Raw genomic sequence first — 21,662 nt, 5'->3', positions numbered from 1 at the left:
TCTGAACGTTGACCCCTTCCCTCACCTGTTTGGGATGCTCAGCAGCCTCTGCTGCCTACTCCTTCTATAGCCCAGAAAGCCAGGAGGTGGAGCACAGAGAAGGAAATAGGGGCCTAGGGCGTCAGATAGGGAAGGCTGGCAGGCTGGTTGGAGGGTTGGGGTGTGTATGATGGGAAGGGAACAGCGAACCTTGAGGTTCTCCAGTGCCACCACTCATGTCACAGACACCTCAGGCTGACACTGGAATTCTGTACCTGAATTGAGGGCCCAATAGGATGAGGGCATTTCCACCCGCTCCCAGGTACCTACAGTGACTCTCTCGTCCTCCTCACCTGTATGGAGCAGCTTCTTACCTAGCCGTAGCCACACTGCCACTGTCTAGGAAGTATGCAGCTTCAGTGCCCAGGGACTGGATGATTTATTTGGGGATTGGTCTTGCTTTGAGCAGGGGGTTGGACTAGATGACCTCCTAAGGTCCCTTCCAACCCTGGTGTTCTATGACTTTAGTGGGAATTTGGCTGAATAAGGACTGCATGATCAAGCCCTAAGTGGGTCAGCTCCACAACATGGTTATCCTCTGTGCTGTGCACAAAGTGTGATGCCAAGACCATTATTTCACTAGTTTCCTTTTCTGGCCTAGGGCTGCTCCTGTGACCGGAGTCTGTGTCTGCACCCTTTTGGCTCGCTGGCTCCCAGAGATGTACAGTAAACAATGAAATTCCTGTCCAATGTCACACATTATATTAGTTCTGAAAGATGGTGTTAGAGCTTTGACTTTCAAACATGATTGAGGCCAAAAATCCATGTTCCTGTGTAGTAGAGATTATAAAAACAGAGGGCCCCATGGGCAACCCTTAGACTATTTTGCATCAGTGGACAAAGAATGTGGCAGTAAAATAGACTCTCTGGTCTCAGATCTGCCTGGCTAACGATGGGAGAGAGAGCCATCCCAGGCAGGGAGAGCAAATTATTGGATCTAAGCTGCATCACACAGATCTGAAAGCAGAAGTTCTCCCTGAAGCTTGAAAGCAAGAACATATGCCCAAAGATGAGAACTTTACACTCACTCCCAGCGGAGTATTTTAAACCGCATATCACAGAACTAGAGCTATAAGAGGGGGTCACATATTATTTTTACTGGGTGTGAGGGTCTGTCTACACTACAGTTAAAAAGCCTGTGGCTGGCCTGTGCAAGCTGACTCGGGCTCCTGGGGCTTGGGCTTAGGCAAAGGGCTCGTTTAATTGCAACGTAGAGGTTTGGGCCCATGCTGGAGCCCGAGCTGTGGGCTCTTCCCACCTCGCAGGGTCCTAGAGCCAGGGCTCCAGCCCGAACCCAAACGTCTACACTGTAATTAAATAGCCCGAGTCCATGTGCTCCGGTGAGTCTCTGCATGGGTGTAGGAGTCTGCTGCTGTAGATCCTGTCACGGGATCCTGGCCAAGCAATGGAAGAAAACAATACACTGGTGTGTGGTTTGTTTTTTAATTATTTCATTGCTTCCAAATTCCCTCTTTTGTTACCAGATTCTGTGCCTGGCTGCCACTGCCTCACTTGGAATTCTTAGGCCTGATTTTACCAGGGGACATGCTTGAGCAGATCCTTGTGTCCTCCTGTTGTCCCAGTGAGGTTACATGTCAGTATGACTCAGCTGGATGTATTCACTTCTAGGCCAGGAGGTTATGCATTCAAGTCTGTAACTGGAATGTACACAATACTGACACATACTTCAGTGACGCTCTCAGAGGTACTGCCCCATCTGATCTTTTGTAGAGGCTGTCTTGGTGAAAGCTAAAGATCCTCTGTGTTTTAGAAGAGAGGGGGAACCCAAATATCCTGGGGAACATTCAGTCTCTCAATAAAGCAGGTTCAAGGCTGTGTGTGAACTCCTGTATTTCTGATGAGCACATAATGGCTACCACGTTTATGTTCTAGTTGCAGTTCTCGTTTGCAGTTGCACAGTGGTGGCCATGTCTGTTAAATTTGATTGTAAATGTCACAGAATTCTAGTCCTAAGGATGGCAAGGTCCTGGCAGGCCAGCTAGTCTCCCTGTCCCCTGCAACGCGCAGCATTGTCCATACTGTATATTCACTCTGGATCTGTCTGTCTACATATTTAGATACTTACCTAGCCCCTCGCACTGTCGTAGCTGAGTACGTAGGGAAAAGAGTTTAGTTACTGGGGTGCTATGGTTAAAGAAAGATGCACAAATCCTAGCTGAAGGAGGTTAAATACAGAAACCTGCACAAAACACTATGTAAGAGGTGACCAGAATACAGTACACCAACTTTAATCCTTCAGGCCTGGAATCACAGTACTCTGGTGTGATGTACTTTGTTGGCAGTAGGGTCCCACAAATACCTGAAACTGAAAGTTTGTATCACAGTTAATGCAAGAATTCACCTCTGTATTGCAGTCAAAGTATGTTTGCTGCCATCAACTCTTCACTAAATTGCTCTGGGTGATCCAGCAACAAGTCTGGTCAAAGGTGTAGGTTCATGTGTGGCCTCTTTACTCCATATTCTGCCCTAGCACTTCTGTTCTGTGCACAGTACAGATGAAAACGTTTACTTAACAACTGAATACTTTGCAAACTACATCTCCACAAGATGTCAGCAGAGCAAAGTACATGTTCACATGAATACGCACATGTGTTGTGTAAAACTAATCTGTTTGCTCTTTACAGGGCTTGGCCTCTTGTGCTGTTTCTTTTTTAACCTTTCTAACCTATCGTCCTTTCCTTTGCTATTCAAAGACACATTTCAACAATTTATTGTTAAACTGAAAAAAAAAATCTGGATTGGTGTTTACAGGAGAATTGCCAATATCAATACCATGCTACTCTTGGTAAAATGTTTTGTACAATGAATAAGTGTGTTCTTAATTAACAAAAGAAATACAGAAATGTGCCTTTAACTCACCAATACAATTACTGAGGTTTGCGTTTCAGTGGTATAGAACTGCTTCCTTTAAGCTTTTGATCAAAGACAGCTATAGAAAATATGTTTAACCCTTTGGTACAGACATTTACAGGACCTTTCTTTCTAATATTATACACTCATAGTAATAAAAGGTTGTAATTAAATGTTTCATAAATACTATTTTTGTAAACTGACTGTTAGATGGTTTAATCTATAGAAGAAAGTGTGTGATAGACTTGCCATTCTCCAAGTTTTGCATTTCATCTTTAAAATATAATGCACTTTGTCTACCAGAAAATAGTTTTATTTTTTTATTGATCATCTTCAAAAAGATAAAACTACATGTTGCTTAAATATTTTGCTTGTGTGGCTGATTTGTAATCGTTTGTATGTTAATAGTAAAGAGCTCCACACCATCCTTAGGTCAATTCAAGATAATTTAACTGATCTGGAAATGTATGATATATCTACTAGTGTATGCTTATCAGTTTCTGGGACCTGATCTTCCCTAAAGGGTATTACCCATTTGCGACTTCCAAAGTATCTTTTTGGCTTCCAAAGTATTTTGTGATGACTTGTTTTCTTCCCAGATGTATCTCAAGGTAGCGGCAGTGTACATTGTTTTTCCAATCCAAGCTACCATACTCTGTCATGTGGTGTGACTTCACGCTTCTTTACCAATAATCTGGATGGAAACAGCTCCAGTAAGGTAGATATTATCACACCCCACTGTAGCAATGTTCTTATCAGTTCAAGGAAATATACCACAGTAATGCCTTTTGACTGCTGATTTTAAACATTGTAATAACGAAGCATCCTAATGCTTCAGCCTAAGTTACACAAAAAAGGTCTGCTGTCCCATATGTGTATCTGCATGATCTCTGTGCATGGTAATTGGAGCCTCGGCAACAAGGGGACAATAGAGCTCAACGTTTTAGCAATCTGAGTTTACATCATGGAAAAACCATCGAATTGCTGTCCTGGCATTTATTTAAATTTAAATCTCCACTTCTTAATAAAACAAAAATAAATGAACGAGCCATAAATTCAATAATCCATATTACTTCACTGTTAGTTGTTTAACTGATCAATCCCTGTGCAGAATACCCAGACGTCAAGGAAAGTTGCAAGAAGTTATCTAGCCCCTTGGTGAACATTGTGCTAAGGGACCACCAGCAACTCTGCTGGTACTCACTGCTGCTCAGTAGGGGTTCTTTCATGTTGAGTATAATACCCTTACATTGTGCAGTATCTTACTCAGCGCATTCCCATGGACTTCAGTTGGACTTATTCGCAGTCTACGGTACTACTCACTGTGATTAAAGGGTTCAAAATGTGACACCTTGGCATGACATTTAGATGCTGTTCAGTGGTGAGAATAACTCTTCCTGTGGGGCCACACCAAGCAAGCGATTATTTTAGGGAAAAGCTGTAATTGATTTAACTGGGGTCGTCTGCTCAAAAAGTGATGGTCTACATCATTCTGAGCCAAATGTAGCTCTTCTAACCAGAAAGCCACCAGGGCAATATTAAGAAAAAAAGAGTAATACTACTGTAAAGGATATGCAAAATGCTTCCATGCATCCTCCCTCCTGAATACTAAAAGAAAATCTCATTCCAATATAATAGAAAATTTGGCTCCACAGATGTTGCTGAGAAAAGTTAAGGCAGATATGTAAATAATGGAATTGCCTTTTCCATAGATTGATTGATTGATTTTTGTTGTTAATGCATTATTTTTTGCATGTAGATGCCCCCCTCCACATTATACGCTTTTGCTCCCCAGATTGAAACTGCAAATGCTAATAGTTGTGAAAACTGAGGTTCATCTCCACGAGCATGAGCCTTCACAGCTAATCCTTCTGAAATAATTGCAATGAATTCTGCAAAGGTCAAAGCAAGCACCTAGCTTGGTTTCCCAGCCTAGAGTGTCAGTTTGTCACCTCACCTCTTAAAATATTCAGCTGCTGGAAAGGAATAAAACCCAGAGAACGTTTTAGACCAGACTGGAAGCCATTCCCTTTCCTTTACTGCCCTCTGTCAATCATTCAATTAAAAGGTCGTCACGGTGTTTTAAATGGAAAAACAATGGATTTTATATTTTTCTTAGAGTACTTATCAAAATATATGGCCTAGCTTTTCTAGGTTCCCCACTGTCTTTCTTATTCATGAGAATGCGCTACAGCGTTGTATTAGCTAGGCTGGCCTCTAATGTGCTGCTTCTCTATACAGTTTTCTAGACAAGTAAGACAAAAGAGCGTATAAATCCCCTAAATGGCCACCTTAAAGATTTTCGTTTCCTAAACCGTTTGCCTGATGCCATCCCCGCTCTCTGCAGTGAAATGTGTACATTTTGTACTCGGAGTACATGTCCATTTACAGTGCAGGCTGGGGCACAATGGTCCCAGGGACAGAGCACAAAAAAGTGCGAGAAGAAAATGACAGGAATTCCCTGGGGTGTTGAGTGTGCCTAGACCAGAGAAAGTTGGATTTATAAGCATCCCTGTACTCGATAAGAGGCAGCAGGCCTTTGAGGCACTGAGCTGGAGCTGTTCTAAGATTCCCGTATTAGAGGGCAGGGGGACAACCTGGGTGGAGGGGTAAGAGGAGAGGACAAACCTTGGTCCAGGTTGGGAACTCTTTTTCTCTCTAGTGATGTCACTCTCTCCCCATCTCTCCTTTCCTCCCACTAGCAGTCTCTTATTTTTCCCTCCCTCTCCTGCTCCCTGCTGTCCCCTCCCTTTATTATCCTTTCCATTTCCCCCCCATGCCTTTACCTGCGTCCTGTCTCATCCCCCCTGCATTTTCTCCATCTTCCACCCTCTTGCCTGTTTTCTCTCCTCCCCCAGTTCCTGTTCTGTGTTCCCCCCTGCTCAGTGTAGCCTGCAACAGCAGAGAGTCAGTTTCATTGAATGTAAGGGAGGTCAGGATATTGGCCAGATTGACCGGGAAACAATGTAGGTGGGGATGGCTTTAAGCAGAAGCAAAGTGAGGAGCCATTAGTGACTCCTCTCTTGTGGGAGGGTCTCACATTTCATGCCAGACTTCAGACTGAGTGACAAGCCTGTATTTCTTTTCTGACAGTGAAACTAGAAAGAGAAGAAATATTGCCAGACCCCCATCCTTCTCCAGCAGCAGAGGGGGAGGCATCTTATGTCCTGATTTCCCCTTTTACAGCTTGGGACTTGACAGTTGCTTGGGCCTTGCAGATTGTAAAAGTAGCCCTGAAGCTAGAAGCTTGAGTTCAGTGAGAGAGAGAGAGAGCCTGGTCTGGTTGCCAGTGAGAGTCAGCAGAACAATTCTGCATCCATATGCAGGGTCCTAGCTCCTGACTCCAGGGTGAGGCAACAGAAGGGCTCTACGCCTCTGTACAGGTTGTGATCGTCAGACACGCTGTTACACTAAGTTAGCATCTTCCTTCCATAAGAGTGAGGTTACTAATCAAATTACTTGGGTTACTTGGGTCAAATTCTGCTGCCACTGAAATCAATAGCAATATTTCCATTGACTTCAGTGTGGTCAGAATTTCACCCTTTGTATTGTCTCTACCTGTCTCTTGGATTGTTAGCCCCTTCAGTCAGGGACTATCTTTATTTTTGGGTCTTATATGGAACCAAGCATATAGCTGGTATTTACCAAATCAGAATAATGATTCAGGTTGTGCTGTTTTTGGATCAAATTTATCCCTGGTATTAACTCCATTGACTTCCCTGCAACTGGGCCATAACATTTGCTGGGTCAAAAGTTTCCAGCGTGGATGAATAAAGTTGGGCATTCAATTCCATATCTGCATTCTTCATGTCGGTCCTTTTAGTTGCCTCCCCTGATCTTTAAATGTGCTGAAGACCCAAACCTCCCATTGAGATCACTGGAACCATTCATGGGAAGAAGGACTCCATTGAGATCACTGGAACCATTCATGGGAAGAAGGACTCCATTGAGATCACTGGAACCATTCATGGGAAAAAGGACTGCTAGTGCTGTTAAGCGCGGCAGCGTCAATCCCGTAGGCTCCTGATTTTTCTGCAGCTGTTAAATCAGTTTCTACACTTCACCAAAAGCTTCACATAAAATTAGAAATTGCAAAACAGAGGTTGCTGGGACACCCCACGAGTTAAAATTAACTTGTTCGCAAAAAAACCTCATTAAAGTAGTTTTGACTTCAGTTTACCAAAGAAAGGAATGAAAGTTGCAAATATGGAACAAGGAGGCTTGTGTTCACTTGGTCCTTGGACACTTATACAGAGGCTTAGGCTGGGACTGTGAAAGGCTCCTAAGGGCTTGATCCTGCTGCTACTAAAATCAATGGCTAAACTGCCATTGACATCTGTGGTGCAGGATCAGTGCCTAAGGGAGTTAGCTACTTAGCTAACGTTAAGCTTCTTCAAAAATTCCATCCGTGTCAGATTGCAAATGGTTGGCCAGATAGTCCTAGTGATGTTTATACTCAGGCTAGACTCTCATTGATCTCAATGGAAGTTTTGCCCAGATAAGAACTAGATTTCAGCCTCATATAAGTTTATATGCTAGGATTTTTTTTCATCGGGAAAATTTACTATAAGAGGGAAAAAATTCCAAAAACAGTTGCTCTCCACGGAAGATGAAAAGAATATTCCATCTTTGCAGAAAATAACAACTTAACGTAGAACAAAAAGACAGTTGTAATCAGACTTCACACAATTACTGCATTGTAAAAACTCAGAAATGGCCCACAACTATTTTATTTTCTTTTTTAAATCAATTCTGGTCCAAAGCTCTTCATGTCCAGTTTTTGTTCAATGGGCTGAGTTTAAATCATCTTGAAAGGATTAGATTTTTATCAGTGAATGCCAGTAAACGTCAATCACTCCAGTCTATCTTGCCGCCCAGCTGAGCCTGCCTTTGTGATAGATGGTCCTTTACACCAAGAACCACAGCAATATTCAGTTACTCCCAGTCCCAAAGGACCAGTCACTTGCCTCAGTTTAATTGCACCTTAGATCTCTCACCAAAGACAACACTTGTAGCCAATCCTATAATAAGCTATATAAAGATTCCTTAAACAGGAGAGTTGTTTACAAGGTTAAAGCAGATAAACATAGATACACAAATGAGTTATTCAGAGTAGCAGCCGTGTTAGTCTGTATTCGCAAAAAGAAAAGGAGTACTTGTGGCACCTTAGAGACTAACCAATTTATTTGAGCATAAGCTTTCGTGAGCTCCAGCTCACTTCATCGGAGCATCCGATGAAGTGAGCTGGAGCTCACGAAAGCTTATGCTCAAATAAATTGGTTAGTCTCTAAGGTGCCACAAGTACTCCTTTTCTTTTTACAAATGAGTTACAATTTTAAGTTTCAAAAGGTAATAGAAGCTTCTATAATTAGCAAGCTGTATACGCCCTTTAGGGCTAATCTAGGGTAAGCAGCTGGGGATCTCTTGCTCGTGCCTGGAAACACATTGCCTTCCTTTCTCCCCCCCCCCCCCCCCCCCGACCCCCCCGAGACCTGAAGAAGAGCTCTGTGTAGCTCTAAACCTCGTCTCTCTCACCAACAGAAGTTGGTCTAATAAAAGGTACTATTTCACTCATCTTATCTCTCTTATATCCTGGGACCACCATGGCTACAACAACACTGAAAAATCACAACTTGTCAACATCGCATGTCAAAATAAACAAAGCAAATGTCTTTAAATCAAACTCTAATAAGTCCTCGAGCAGCATGTTTCGTACTTTGCCTAGCTCCATTTCAATTATTATCTGGGGGAATATTTTTTCATCGGTTCATGTGTACGGTGAAACTGACATTTACCAATACAAATCGAATCCTTCCACGCCTAGTTGCAAAGCTGTCTGCTTTTCAGTGATTGATTGCTACTTGTCTGCGTTTATGACTGTGCCATCTCTGCACAGGGCATATGATCATCTCTGTCAATGCTTTCCGGGGTTTAAAGAGAGAAAAAGGAAATGCTGAATAAAAACCGAATGACTCCAATCTCGTCTATTAGTTCAGTCCAGATACACAGAGGAGCCAGCCCAGGTGCGAGCAGGTCCAATCACCAGCCACTGTTCTCAGGCAGAATGACTGTGATTAGAAATGTCACATGCAAGCAGAAGGTTTATCATCTTTGTCTCTGCTTCTGTCTATCTTTTGGGGATGGGGGAATGAGAAGAGTGGCTGAGAGGCTGGCGGGGAGATGACTAATGGACTGATAACACATTTTAGCTTTGCTGGCTGAGCAAGACAGAAAATTGGAAGGAATAGAATAAAGCAACAGACATTGCTACTGTTGCTCTGTCTGTTCTATCTAATGTTAGATTAATAGAGTCTTAGGCTTTAAGGCCAGAAGAGATCATTGTGATGATCTAGTCTGACCTTGTGCCTAGCACAGGTCATAGGACTACCCTGGATTAATAGTCTTGGTAGAACTAAAGCATATCTTTCACAGAGATTAGGAAAAAAATCAATTTTGATATTCTTTTCCTTCAAATCGAGTGTTCTAGCATTAGTCCAAATTGTCTGTGTGTTTAATGGGTGTAATCACACCTGTTATGAAAATAAACATGCAGACATGTTACACTGAGTCCCCATATCTGGAGTTATAAAGTGGGGTATTGTGTACACAGATGGATACTTGAGCCAACAAATGCTGGTTTGCACAGCTAAACTGTTTCAGAAAGCAATTAGAGAACCACAGTACTATAGGTTTACATGTGTACATGTAGCTATCGTCTCTTGTATTTTATACATTGAGTGCACACATACAAAACGGGAAATGACTGTCTAGGAAGGAGTACTGTGGAAAGGAATCTGGGGTTATACTGGATCATGAGCTAAATATGAGACAACAGTGTAACTTATTGCAAAAGAAGTAAACATCATTCTGGGATGTATTAGCAGGAGTGTTGTAAGCAAGATACAAGAAATAATTCTTCTAATCTACTCCATGTTGATAAGGCCTCAAGTGGAGTATTATGTCCAGTTCTGGGTACCACCTGTCAGGAAAGATGTGGATAAATTGGAGAAGGTCCAGAGAAGAGCACAAAAATGATTAAAGGTGTAGAAAACAAGACCTATGAGGAAAGATTTTAAAAAATGGGGTTTGTTTAATCTGGAGAAGAAAAGACTGAGGAGGGACATGCTAACAGTTTTCAAGTACATAAAAGATTTTTACAAGGAGGAGGATGAAAAATTGTTCTCCTTAACCTCCGAGGATAGGACAAGAAGCAATGGGCTTAAATTGCAGCAAGGGACGTTGAGGTTGGACGTTAGGAAAAAATTCCTGTCAGGGTAGATTAGCACTCTAACAGATTGCCTAGGGAGGTTGTGGAATCTCTGTTGCTGAAGGTTTTAAGAACAGGTTAGACAAACACCTGTCAGGGATGGTCTAGTTATTACTTAGTCCTTCACTGAGTGCAGGGGACTGGACTAGATGACCTATTGAGGTCCCTTTCAGTCCTGCACTTCTGTGGGTTCCCCATGTGTGTACCAATCCACATGGGTACTCAATATATAAAACACATGGGACTCCTCCAAACAATTAGAAGTGAGTGTGGGGGAGTAAGAACTGAATGATTTGGCCCATGGTTATTACAAGTCTTCCCTTAAACTAAACTCCGGGAAAACCTAAGAGCAAGAGTGTCCAACCCTGCCCTGGTGCAGGAGGAAAGGGAGATGGCATAAGGAGCCTCCCCAGCTTGTGCCCCTGAGTGTTGGCTGCAGGACTTGGACCCACCCAAGTTCAAAGACCCTACAAGGCTAGGCACTTAAATGGGATGAACCAATTGCCATGCTCCCCACCTCTATAACAGCTAGCTGAGCTGCCCGACACAGAAGGGAGTGCCTGGCAGCAGATTTCCAAAAGGTAGCAGAGTGGCCATGCCTCCCCTGAGCTCTGGGGAGCATGGTGCTTGCTGCTGGCACCTGGCTTCCTGGAGCTCCTACTGGGGCAGTGCGCATTGGGTTTGTCCTCTACCACGAGCTGCACTAAGTTTAAATGGCTCCAGGGTTTGTGATTCCCATGTACCTGGCCTTTTTTAAACCTACCGTGTCCACAGCCCCTACCATAATCATACAGATTTAATTGCATGAAACTAAGTTTCACCAGTAAAAATACAAATGCACACCTTGCACTCCCTAAAAGAGAGCATCAATACAGAGCTGTGTGCAATGCTAATAACAAGCCCCTAAGGATCTTGTCCAATTCCATGTGTTGTTACTAACTCCAAACTCAGCCATGATTTAGGAAAGTTCACTGAGCCCTTCAGGCAAATCCAATTCATGCTTTCACATTAGAACTGTGACTTTGGACATCTTTGCGCTGAGGCCAGGTGAAACATGGCAGTTTCAGTTGGAATTCACACGGAGGTTTGGATCCATTCAAACCCAGAACAAAGTGGAATTCTGGTGGTACGAACACATGAGAATCACAGCATGAATGGGCTTTGCACAGTTCCAGTCTCACTACGGCACTAGGAGCACTCACCCAGTACCATGGGAAGTTTTGTTCTACACTAGGAATAGTGAATTTCAGATTGTACAATTAAAGTGACACTTTATATGCATTTCTTGAGTAACCTGTTAGCCTTAAGCACACTACATATCGTTCAGTACACACCAATAGATATCGTATAGAAGAATTTGGTCTGAGGTAGCTTTTGTTCTGAGTTTGAGATAAAAGTGGATGCTTGTATATCAGATTCACTGCATGCAGTTGGAAATTTACCATAGTGTTTCCATTCTAACTATCGGGAATGCCAGAAACACCGGGCTAACGTCAAACACCAGAGCATGGGAAATAAATGTTGTGTTTTGTAACATGGTGTCCGCAGTAACTAGATAACTGTTAGAGCTGGGCAGGAAACATTTTTTCCTTCCCAAGAGAGTCTTCAAGCTTTCAAAAAATTTTCCTGGCCCCAGATCTACCAAAATCTTGAAAATGTTTGCAAACAATAATCCAAGAGAAATTTCAAATCATGTTGTTTGAAATGTTTTGAGTTTGACCTTTGCTTTTTTTTTTTTTTTTTTTTTTTTTTTTTGGTATAAATTAATTGAAATTTTGAAACACCCAAAAATTTTCATTTAAAAATGTTGAAATGGAATGGCTGACAGATTTCAAAACATTTTTTTTCAAAATGGCCCTTTTCCTACAAATAGTTTTGTTTTCAGTGTATTGTCATTTTCTGAGCAAACGTTTCATTGGAAAATTCCCAACCAGCTGTAGTGACTACAGCAAATCAGAGGTCCTTCCTGTTTGTCCATAGGCACCTTGGCTCTAAATGTAAGGTCCATAAATTCAATAGTGCTAACCTTTCTGCATAGAGACCCAGAATGTGAGTGAGCCCCGCACAACCACCAGAGTGCATAAGGACTCTTTCCTTCTGCTCCTTCCAGTGTGGGGATGGAGCCAAAATCCATCTGCATAGGTCAACATACAAGGGGAGCATTGTGCACCAGCTCAGTGGTTGGTGCAAAGTGCCCACCCTAGAACAGTACTAGGGAGGTCATGCCTCAGATAGATACCGATCTCCCCAGTGCTTCTTCTGGGCCACTGTGTGTCTGCAGTGCCCCCTAGACCAGGCTTGTGACTAAATGCCAGTCTGGCTCAGTTTAGGCTTATCTTGACATACATTCTAGAAATGGCAGCAAACTCAAGAGCATATGGTAATGTGCTTAATACAATAGCAGCCTTCACCGGACGCTGCTGTTTTCTGTTGCTGGCAACATGGGCTGTTTTCCTTTTCGACTTTCTCTATCTGCTCTAGCACAGAAGCCAGCTGCTAGTGCAGCCTTGGCACATGGCATGACCCAGATGCCAGTCTCTAAGATAAAACTTTCCAGCAGTGGTGTATGATGGAAGCCCTGGACTCTCTTCTGATTGTGTTGGCAGATCTGCCTGTGGCTTCATGCCTTGTTCTTCTTGATGTTATTTTCCTTGAATTGTGAGAAATCTTGTACCTGTTATATCTGTTAACTAAATATATCGATGCATAATTAAGTCCCCCTTATTCCAAACAGCTCATGCCTGCATGCTTATGTAGGGTTTTTTTTGCTATATTCATCTTCATCATTTGCTTTGAAGCTGCCAGTGTGTCTCTCCATTTGCACAAACATTTGATTCATAATTAATGGTTACCCTAGGAAGTCATGCTTTTTTCCAGCATGTTTGAATACATTGCTTGGTGAAGTGTCCTTCCTTTGTGATTTTTCCCATATCGTAGCTAAAAACTTTCAAATTATATATATATATAAAGAACTGAGTTGATGAGGCAGAAGTAATAGTCACCTACCATTTTGGTTTATGGTATAGTTGAGTCAAGGTCTTGAGTGGTAGGGTTGTTTGTTTCAGTGTTAACCCATTGTCATGCTTTTTGAACAGCTCAGTAACAAAGTCCCCGACAGAGAAACTGCAGACTGGAGACCGTACAGCTATCTGAATGAACTAGGTCAGTAATTTTAAACAATTTAATGGTTTAAGTAGAATTTAGAGCAATTCCAAGTCCAGTTCAGTCATCCATAAAGGCACTAACAATAAAATAATATTGGCATTGTCCTTATTTCGCTAAAAGAATTACTAGTGGTGAAAGATTTAGACTTGACAGTAGTTTTCTTTATCACAAACCACACCTTGCGGAAACCTGAGTGGACGATCTGGCTTTCTGGTTTGGTCTGTTGAACCACATTGATCTATTCCATGCATGGGATCTCTTTTTGGAGTTGACTTAGAACAGTGAAACTCATTCAAGTTAAGATTTCTGACGCTCTTTCCTGCTTAACTGATATAAATTAGTAAATAAGATGAGAACCCTACAAGCCTTACTCATCAAAATTCCCTTTGAAGCCTGTAGCTGGAAAGGAGGGGTGGGGTAGGAGCTACTACATCCCAGTTAATCCTCTACTGGCCAGTTTTAGATCTGCTTGGCACCACCAGTGTGGTACAAAGCAACCCAACTGTAACAGTGAATCAGGCCCAGTGTTCCTTTCCATTCCCCAGCATGAGTTCTGACACGGTTTGAGCAGCTGGTACCTCCAAGAAGGTAAAATGCCATGTTTTGTATATTGCTCAAAAGCTATCCTCTCTGAGCACCTGAAATGTAGCTTGTCAATGGCAGAACGCATTTGCTGAAAATAAAGTGTGCAGAAAGGCTAGCGGTAAGCAGAATTATGTGAGATCTCACAACACACTAGGCAGAAGAATGAATGTGAAATACCACTGGGCCTTACACCTGTCACTATTTCCTTGGTTAGACAGTGCGTCATTGGCACTGAGGATAGCAGTGCCTATGCCCATAGACCAAGTGTCATTTTCAATTCCTGCTTCAGGAAAATCACAAACCTGTAGGATTTCAATGCAAAGCTTTCTGCATCACCAGCCATTGATGTGCTCATCTGCATGGTAATTCATAGAGCTGCTGCTGCTATCCTGATGTGTGTTTGGAGATTGAGGGGAAGGCATATATATTCTGCCCAAATGAAGTTTGTCTTCATCTTAGTTTTTCCTCTACCACTTTATCACTCCTTTACTTGCAAACACTGTTTTCATTTGCTTGTGGCCTCTTGCACCTCCTGTGTACCAGACTTGGTTTGCACACCTGTGTGGTTTTTTTTTCCTAGCAGAAGCATTTCTAGGTGCCTTTGGATACGAAAAGAGTGACATTCAATAATGATGAGCAGATTAGTAAGAGATCTCAAGGAAAAATAGATACAATTTCTTTCCATTGCACTTTGTAGCCCAGATGTCTTGTTTTAATCAGAATTTTCCAGAAAACGTTCAGTTTCACATAGACGCATAAAAAATGTGCATTTTTTCTGAGTTTCAGCACAGAAATTGATGATCCCCCAGCCCCATTTTCAAAATGTTGAGGTTTTTGCTCCAAAACCCGGCCATTTTTGCATGAAAAATGAGCAGATTCTCATTTGAAAATGCTGCTGCTTTTGAGCAATAAACCTCTCAGAGTCGGCCCATCTTCTCAAATTCACATTGAACTGTGAAAACCTCGAATTCTGAGTCGCAAATATTTTTCACAGCCCTTCCAGGGAATAGCATTTCAATGGAACTTCTCCCGATAGGGCTGAATGATGGATCCTGATCCCAAAACCATATACTGGGCAAAAGATGGTGGCAGAGGGTTGCTCCTTTATTGTATCCCCGCAGAGCACCAGAAACAATAGGTGTGTAGGTTAGGTGGAAATGGGGAAGACAAATCCATGGATGCTCAGTGGCAGACCAGCCACCACGGATGGGAAACTCTTATCGTCCTCCGTTGCTTCTCTGGGTCCTTCATCAGCCATCTCACTTGTTTTCTCTTGCTGAGACAATAGTGCTGAGGGAGGTGCTTTTCCGACCTACCAGACCAAAGGATCAGCTCCCAAGGCTCCTACAATCAGCTTAGAAATTGCAACTATTATAAACACAAATTCCAGAAAATAAGATCAAATCTGAGAATCCCTCTTTGGAGACTAACTCCGAAATATCCAGATGTTAAGCTCTACGAATTCAGAAAGAATTTTCCAGTTCTACATTCTTGCTTGGACCTGCGACCTTGAAACTGATTACTGCACAGGCATAGTAACTACTTATATGTGTGTGTGTGTGTGTATATATCTTTAGCTCTGGAAGGACCTAGGGGGTGCATTTTGGACATGCTAGAAGGCTTTTCCTGTGCAGTATTCCCCCGCCATTCCGGCGCATAGCTAATAAAGGTAACTGCATGTGTAGATGACAAAACAGAACCTTAGGTAACCTTTTCTCCTTCTCCCTATCATCCTAAGAGGACCGATGCAGTAAATCTTAGATATTTGTGGTTTCTACAGTTAAGATTGTTCCGGCAGGCTGGACGCGTTTTTACACCTTTAGGAAACATCTTTCCTTTTGATTGCCCACAATTGCCAGTTTACAACATCTGTCTGTGCTGGGTTATGGGTCATTCCCTGTTTTTCTTAGTGGAAAAGAGAGAGAGAAATGCTGTCTGGGAGCCATGTTTCAAGTTTCCCATCTAAAGGACTGATCGTAATTGGGGCAGGGAGGAATGGGCAAAGGAATGGTGCCATCTTTCAGATGCATGCCCTTTAATCATGGTCCAGTAATGACAAAAATCGAGGTGAGAAATCACTGTGGGAAGGACTAGTGACAGCTTATCCATTGGTGGCTGAACATGGGAATGGAACTGTGTAAGAATGGTTGAGCACATGGGCGCGGACTATTACCAACCCACTGCATTAACAAACTCTCTACATTTATAACTACGGGTTCAGTCCAACTCCCAATGTGAGTCTGTCCGTTGAGTTTAATGGGAGCTGTTTTGGACCCAATAGAAGGGAAGCTGCTCAGGAACAAGTGAGTTATCCATATGCAGTGCTGTCAGTGGGGTTGTATGGAATTTGGCCCAGCATCCTTGCAACTTCCTTAGTGCACGCTAATGCCTTTTAGGCTTGTAGATCAAAGTGCAATAAGAGCTTTAAGTAGCATAGAATGGGCCAGATTCACCCAGTTGCATCAGCATATTCTTTACTTGTTTTACTGAGTAGTCATTTTTCATCCCTTTGATTCCTGCTGGAAAGTGAACTCACTAGAGAAGGAATGGCAGGCTTTGGCAGGGACCAGGTTTTTAATTGAGTCCACAGTATTCACATGTTCAGATGTTTAGGAATATGTGGAAGGGCTACTTGGATCTCAGTCAAATCTCCATCAGACTTTATCATCATAACTGGCTCATTTCCCTCCTGGATTTTAAACTGGTTGGTCAGAGCTGGTGCACAGAGGTAATCGTATCTGTTTACAGGGATTGGAGGAACCTTGATGGTGACAGGCACACTTCAGACAGATAAACCCCAGTACACAACTTATTGTCATAGATGAGCTTCAGAGAGATCAGTATTTGAGCCATAGACTTTGATTTGGGGTTTATTACTTGCCTGCATTACCTGCATGAAACCTAGTCCTGTCAGCTTCAGGGAGTGGCTTGTCTTTGTTTTTTCTCTTCCCTGCCTCCCATTCCAGGAATTTACTGAATGTACTGCCTGTTTGTCTAGCTGTAGAATATTCTGGGTCATGTTATTCTGGAGTGGGTGACACCCTACAATAACAGGCTAGTATGTGTGCGCCATGGAGAAAAAAATATCAGTAAAGTGTACAGATTTTAGCCTCCAGAGCCCATACTAAACATGTCCAAAGTCTCAAACCACTCAATACATTAAAAAAAAAAACACCACATCATTTTGCTAATTTAATCAAGTCTTGGAACAGGCTGTAAACAAGAATGGCTGATTCTGTCTGCCATGGGGCTTTTTATGATGCTGTCCCCAAATGCGGTGTCTGAGCACCTGGTTTGGGGTACGTTTGCAACAACTAAGCAGCCATTACAAATACAGATATGCTTCAGTTGTTTGAGATAGGCCTGAGCCATAATGTTTAGATCCAAATGTGGTTCAAAATTTTCTCAAATGTCAGGGTCTTTGGGAGAATGCTTCAGTCCAGGATTTTGGTGTGGTCTGTAATAGAAGAGGCCAGTAGCATACTGTGGATTTAGACCCAGACCCAAACTTTCCCTAAATTCAGGGTCTCCAGAACTGGAATATTATGTATTTTCACATTTCTTCCTTTTCCAGCTAACAAAATAATAGAGCACACATCTCTCAGCAGCTCTGGGGCCCTGCAGGAGAATTTTGAGGAGTGTTGTAACCACCAGTATCAAAAGAGGGTTATGAAAGCCTGATGTAGCAGCAGGGCTGTCCTTACCCATACACAAAGCATGCAGCCGTGTAGGGCACCAGGAAATTTGGGGCACCGTACTGCTCCAGCCCCTGCTCCGGCTCTTCCCCAGGCCCCCGCCCCAGCCCCACTCCCCTGAAGATTGCAGCCAGGCCCGACCCTGAACTCACTGTCATGGTAAGTGGAGTGACCCGGCCCCAGCCTGCTCCACTCCCCTGGCTCCCAGACACGCCGTCTGTGAGTGCTGGGGGGGCGGTTCCATAGAATCATAGAATCATAGAATATCAGGGTTGGAAGGGACCTCAGGAGGTCATCTAGTCCAACCCCCTGCTCAAAGCAGGACCAATCCCCAATTAAATCATCCCAGCCAGGGCTTTGTCAAGCCTGACCTTAAAAACTTCTAAGGAAGGAGATTCTACCACCTGCCTAGGTAACGCATTCCAGTGTTTCACCACCCTCCTAGTGAAAAAGTTTTTCCTAATATCCAACCTAAACTTCCCCCACTGCAACTTGAGACCATTACTCCTTGTCCTGTCATCTTCTACCACTGAGAATAGTCTAGAACCATCCTCTTTGGAACCACCTCTCAGGTAGTTGAAAGCAGCTATCAAATCCCCCCTCATTCTTCTCTTCCGCAGACTAAACAATCCCAGTTCCCTCAGCCTCTCCTCATAAGTCATGTGTTCCAGACCCCTAATCATTTTTGTTGCCCTTCGCTGGACTCTCTCCAATTTCTCCACATCCTTCTTGTAGTGTGGGGCCCAAAACTGGACACAGTACTCCAGATGAGGCCTCACCAATGTCGAATAGAGGGGAACGATCACGTCCCTCGATCTGCTGGCTATGCTCCTACTTATACATCCCAAAATCCATTGGCCTTCTTGGCAACAAGGGCACACTGTTGACTCATATCCAGCTTCTCGTCCACTGTCACGCCTAGGTCCTTTTCCACAGAACTGCTGCCTAGCCATTCGGTCCCTAGTCTGTAGCGGTGCATTGGATTCTTCCGTCCTAAGTGCAGGACCCTGCACTTATCCTTGTTGAACCTCATCAGATTTCTTTTGGCCCAATCCTCCAATTTGTCTAGGTCCCTCTGTATCCTGTCCCTACCTGCCACCGTATCTACCACTCCTCCTAGTTTAGTATCATCCGCAAATTTGCTGAGAGTGCAATCCACACCATCCTCCAGATCATTTATGAAGATATTGAACAAAACCGGCCCCTGGACCGACCCTTGGGGCACTCCACTTGATACCGGCTGCCAACTAGACATGGAGCCATTGATCGCTACCCGTTGAGCCTGACGATATAGCCAACTTTATACCCACCTTATAGTGCATTCATCCAGTCCATACTTCTTTAACTTGCTGACAAGAAAGTTCCCCCCTCCCCCCAAGCCTGGGAGCCAGGGGAGCGGAGCAGGCTGTGGTGAGGTCACTCCACTTCCCCCAGCTCCCTCCCGTGGAGGCCTGGGGCCAGCCCCTCCTCCCCCCACTCCCCTCCCATGGAGGCCGGGGGGGCTGCGTAGGGCACCAAAATAGGTAGGGACGGCCCTGTGTAGCAGAGAGAAAGTGGGTGTGGGGGGATCTTGCTCATAGGGTTTTGGAAATTAGGTTGAATTGTGTTGATGTTACTCCTGTTAGTTTTCCGTTCATCTCTTTCAAATCTTGAGTCCAGATCCCTCCAACGAAAGAAACATTTCTGAAATATACTATGTGTATGGAACATACATATATGGAATACACATATGTATATGTATACATATACATGGGGATCAGTCAACCAGTGCTCTTTGGCTCAGTGGAAGGTGAGTTGATCATTATTTTGGTCCGTCTGGTATGCTGTTCAAAATAAAACTAGCAATTATATTGTCTTTGGCAGCTGCCTTACCACAGGGCACATACCAGTATGTGTTTAAAACATTAGTCGTCATAGTTTTCTGTCACTTTTACCCAACATTGAGTGAACATGTGATATGTTCTGTTCTGGGCTACGTGTGCTCTCTGTTCCTCTTCTCCGGCCTGGTTTGGTTTCTGTGTTTAGCTTATTAGGCATTAGAAAAGAGGGGAAATGTCATGAAAATTACACTGGGAGGTTCTTTGAAAAGGCACATTTTTGATTTTGGAGGATAAGGAAATGATTGACATTGCATTAGGTAACAGAGACCTAACTTAAACTGCTGCAGTCCGAGGGTTAGTGTTTCACTAGGCAGACATCAGCCTTCCTCATGCCCAGGCTGCATGCTGTATTCTTTCCTTTCACTCAGCTGCATTATGCTAACCAAGCCTGCTAATTCCTGGCCTTTCCATTTTAACTGTCCAACGATACACAAATACACACTCACAGAAAACTTGGTAAGCAAGGAGAATCTCCGGAAGGTTCTTTCTGTTTACAAACTGGGCTTTACGGGCACAATTCTGCAAAACCCTCATTCTAGTAAGTCATCCTTACATGAGTAGCCCCAGGGAGTTCAGTGGGACTATCTATGATAACTCTATGATCCTTACATGAGTAGCCCCAGGGAGGTCAGTGGGACTTGTGCAGGTATGGTCCACTCATCTGGGTAGGGACTGTTTGCATGGTTAAGAGGTTGCAAGACTGAGACCTGTGCATTCAGAAAAGCTTGGTCAAACAAATAGTTAAAACCAATAGGTGAGGTGACTGTTAGAGACAGGCCCAGGCTGGATTTGGATGGGAACATTTGGGACAATCGGGGCGTCTGGATCATGAGCTGTGGCTCGGCCTCGTCTCTCCTTTTAATGAGAAATAGACAAATCTTAAATATAAAGGATATTTGCAAAGTTATGCGGCAAAATATTGACCTACCTGGTAACCTGGAAAGTAATTGGATAAGGCAGATCTCATTATTCCTATATTACCATAAGTGTGCATGGTGGTTTGCAGACAAATAAAAGCTGAGGTCCCTGCTCCAAGCAGCTCACAAACTAAAGGCCAAATTCAGCTCTCAGTTGGAGTGACTCAGGAGTATGTGTATTGCCAATGTCAATGGTACAAGTTACACTGAAGTTACACCAATGGAACTGAGATCAGAATCTGGCCCTCATGAAGAGTTACCGAGGGATTTCACAAAACTGGGTGACTGGACAAGAAAGTGGCAGATGAAATTCAGTGTTGATAAATGCAAAGTAATGAACGTTGGAAAACATAATCCCAACTATACATACAAAACCCTGGGGTCTAAATTAGCTGTTACCACTCAAAAAAGATTTTGGAGTTACTGTGGATAGTTCTCTGAAAACATCTGCTCATTGTGCAGCAGCAGTCAAAAATGCGAACAGGATGTTGGGAATCGTTAGGAAAGAGATAGCTAATAAGACAGAAAATATCATAATGCTGCTATGTAAGTCCATGGTATGCCCACACCTTGAATACTGTGTGCAGTTCTGGTCTCCCCATCTCAAAAAAGGTATATGAGAATTGGAAAAGTACAGAGAAGGGCAACAAAAATTATTAGGCGTATGGAATAGCTTCCATACAAGGAGAGATTAAAAGGACTGGGACTGTTCAGCTTGGAAAAGAGATGGCTAAGGGGGGATATGATGGAGGTCTATACAATTATGACTGGTGAAGAGAAAGTAAATAAGGACGTGTTATTTACTCCTTCACATAACACAAGAACCAGGGGTCAGCTGATTAAATTAATAGGCAGCAGGATTAAAACAAACATAAGGAAGTACTTCACACAATGCACAGTCAGCCTGTGGAACTCATGGCCAGGGGATGTTGTGAAGGCCAAAAGTATATCAGGGTTCAAAAAAGAATTAGATAAACTCGTGGGGGATAATTCCATCTGTGGCTGTTAGCTAAAATGGTCAGCATTGCAACTTCATGCTCTGGATGAACCTAAACCTCTAATTGCCAGAAGCTGGGAGTGGATGACAAGGGATGGATCACTCGATAGATTGCCTGTTCTGTCTGAAGCCTCTGGCACTGGCCACTGTTGGAAGACAGGATACTGGGCTAGGTGGACCATTGGTCTGACCCAGTATGGCCATTCTTATGGTCTTAGCTAATCATCTATATCCTTAGTTTCTGAA

At 43.3% G+C, this 21,662-nt stretch overlaps 1 protein-coding gene across 1 annotated transcript in view; it reads left to right on the top strand.

Moving 5' to 3' along the window:
• The window catches only part of MEGF11 (multiple EGF like domains 11), a 277,439-nt gene that overhangs the window by 237,461 nt on the left and 18,316 nt on the right, over window positions 1–21,662 (top strand). Inside the window, exons 22-23 of the mRNA XM_043523817.1 lie at window positions 3,510–3,628; window positions 13,273–13,339. Coding sequence (XP_043379752.1) covers window positions 3,510–3,628; window positions 13,273–13,339 — 186 coding nt within the window. The remainder of the gene's footprint in view (window positions 1–3,509; window positions 3,629–13,272; window positions 13,340–21,662) is intronic.

Source organism: Chelonia mydas, chromosome 10 (genome assembly GCF_015237465.2).
Source record: "Chelonia mydas isolate rCheMyd1 chromosome 10, rCheMyd1.pri.v2, whole genome shotgun sequence".
In the NCBI taxonomy this organism is placed as follows: Eukaryota; Metazoa; Chordata; order Testudines; family Cheloniidae; genus Chelonia; species Chelonia mydas.
Note: the sequence above shows the minus strand (reverse complement) of the source record. Positions and strands in the feature narration are given on the sequence as shown.